The 1,245-nt window shown below is 30.7% G+C and overlaps 1 protein-coding gene across 1 annotated transcript; it reads right to left on the reverse strand.

The window, feature by feature from the left end:
* Positions 1 to 215: 215 nt before the first annotated feature.
* Positions 216 to 659, reverse strand: LOC110427022 (uncharacterized). The gene has a single exon (XM_021442379.1). The coding sequence runs from the start codon at positions 657 to 659 to the stop codon at positions 216 to 218; it is 444 nt and encodes a 147-aa protein (XP_021298054.1).
* Between the last annotated feature and the right edge of the window lie 586 nt (positions 660 to 1,245).

The following is a 1,245-nucleotide window of genomic DNA, read 5'->3' on the forward strand; positions in this document are numbered from 1 at the left end:
TATATATAAGCTAAGCATCTCATGCTAGCAAATTATAAATCTATGTTTCTTAAACATAAAATAAAATATTTAGCCATAGGCGCAAAACATCTCATCTTGACAATCATGTCATGAAAACATTCAATGTTTTAAAATTATTTATTCTTCCACAATCTAATCTAGATCGACAAGATTGATCACCATCAATTAAGGTTGTCGCCTTCATGATCTATAACCTAACCCAACTGCTCAACTCGAGTGATATATCCTATCATCATAAGCACATGAGGCCTTACTGGGCTTCCCTCAAACATCTTACATCGAAACAATTCCCTTGAAATGTCGAATCTCTCTGTGCAACTTTCTTTATCAAACATTTCTCTAAGGTTTAGGATAATATCCAGGGCATTCATAGCTTCATGTTGCTTTTGAAGATCTGGAGCCATACTAGCTAACATCACATATGTGGCTTGATCGAGATCATCCATATAAGCTCTATAGGCCTCATTTTCCTCATTTGTAGCATTATTGTTGGGTTCCTCGGGAAAAGGACCATCTAGGACATAAGCCTTTTTCTCTTGTTTCAAGACAATCTTCATATTACAAAGCCAGTTAATGAAATTTGAGCTTGTTAACTTGTCTGCATCAAGTATGCTTCTAAGTGAAAAACTATTTGCCATGATAGATTTATATCCTATATAAATCAACATAAGTGATTATCAGTCATTAATGCAAATTATATAATCGTAAAGACAAGGTTTTAAAATCTTATATGATTATTCTCAATATTTTATCAAAATAAAAACCCTCATATACTATTTCGAGAAATCTAACCTTTAAAACTTTTTATTGAGTTAGGACCCTTTTCATCCCACCATGACCTTAAGTGACTCAACAAGCCATAATGAAACTAATTAGGTAGGTAACTTAGCTTACCAATTGTATCTTATACAACTCTTAGATCAGTTAGGTGACAACTCCTTTTTAAAGGTAAGATTTTAGTTGTGCAAGCAAGTTTTGTTTCTAAAACAAAAAAACAAAATTCTTGCTGATTTTTATTTTTGTAAGACAAAGAAAATTATTTTTTCTTTTCTTATTTTATGAAATAGCTGAAAAGTGGTTGGAGGCTTCAAGTTTTTAGTTTGCTAATATAACATATTTATATAGCCAAACTAATTTATAACCCTAAATACAATAATTGTATTTTAATTTAATTAAGTCTTTGAGAACTTAATTGATTTTCCACTTTATTTTGGTCTCTTTTAA

This window comes from Theobroma umbraticum, unplaced genomic scaffold (genome assembly GCF_002168275.2).
Source record: "Theobroma umbraticum cultivar Fairchild unplaced genomic scaffold, ASM216827v3 scaffold_239.1, whole genome shotgun sequence".
In the NCBI taxonomy this organism is placed as follows: domain Eukaryota; kingdom Viridiplantae; phylum Streptophyta; class Magnoliopsida; order Malvales; family Malvaceae; genus Theobroma; species Theobroma umbraticum.

What these genes read in the sequence shown, in the direction of transcription:
- LOC110427022 (XM_021442379.1), bottom strand. Translation starts at nt 659, where the DNA reads ATGGCAAATAGTTTTTCACTTAGAAGCATACTTGATGCAGACAAGTTA.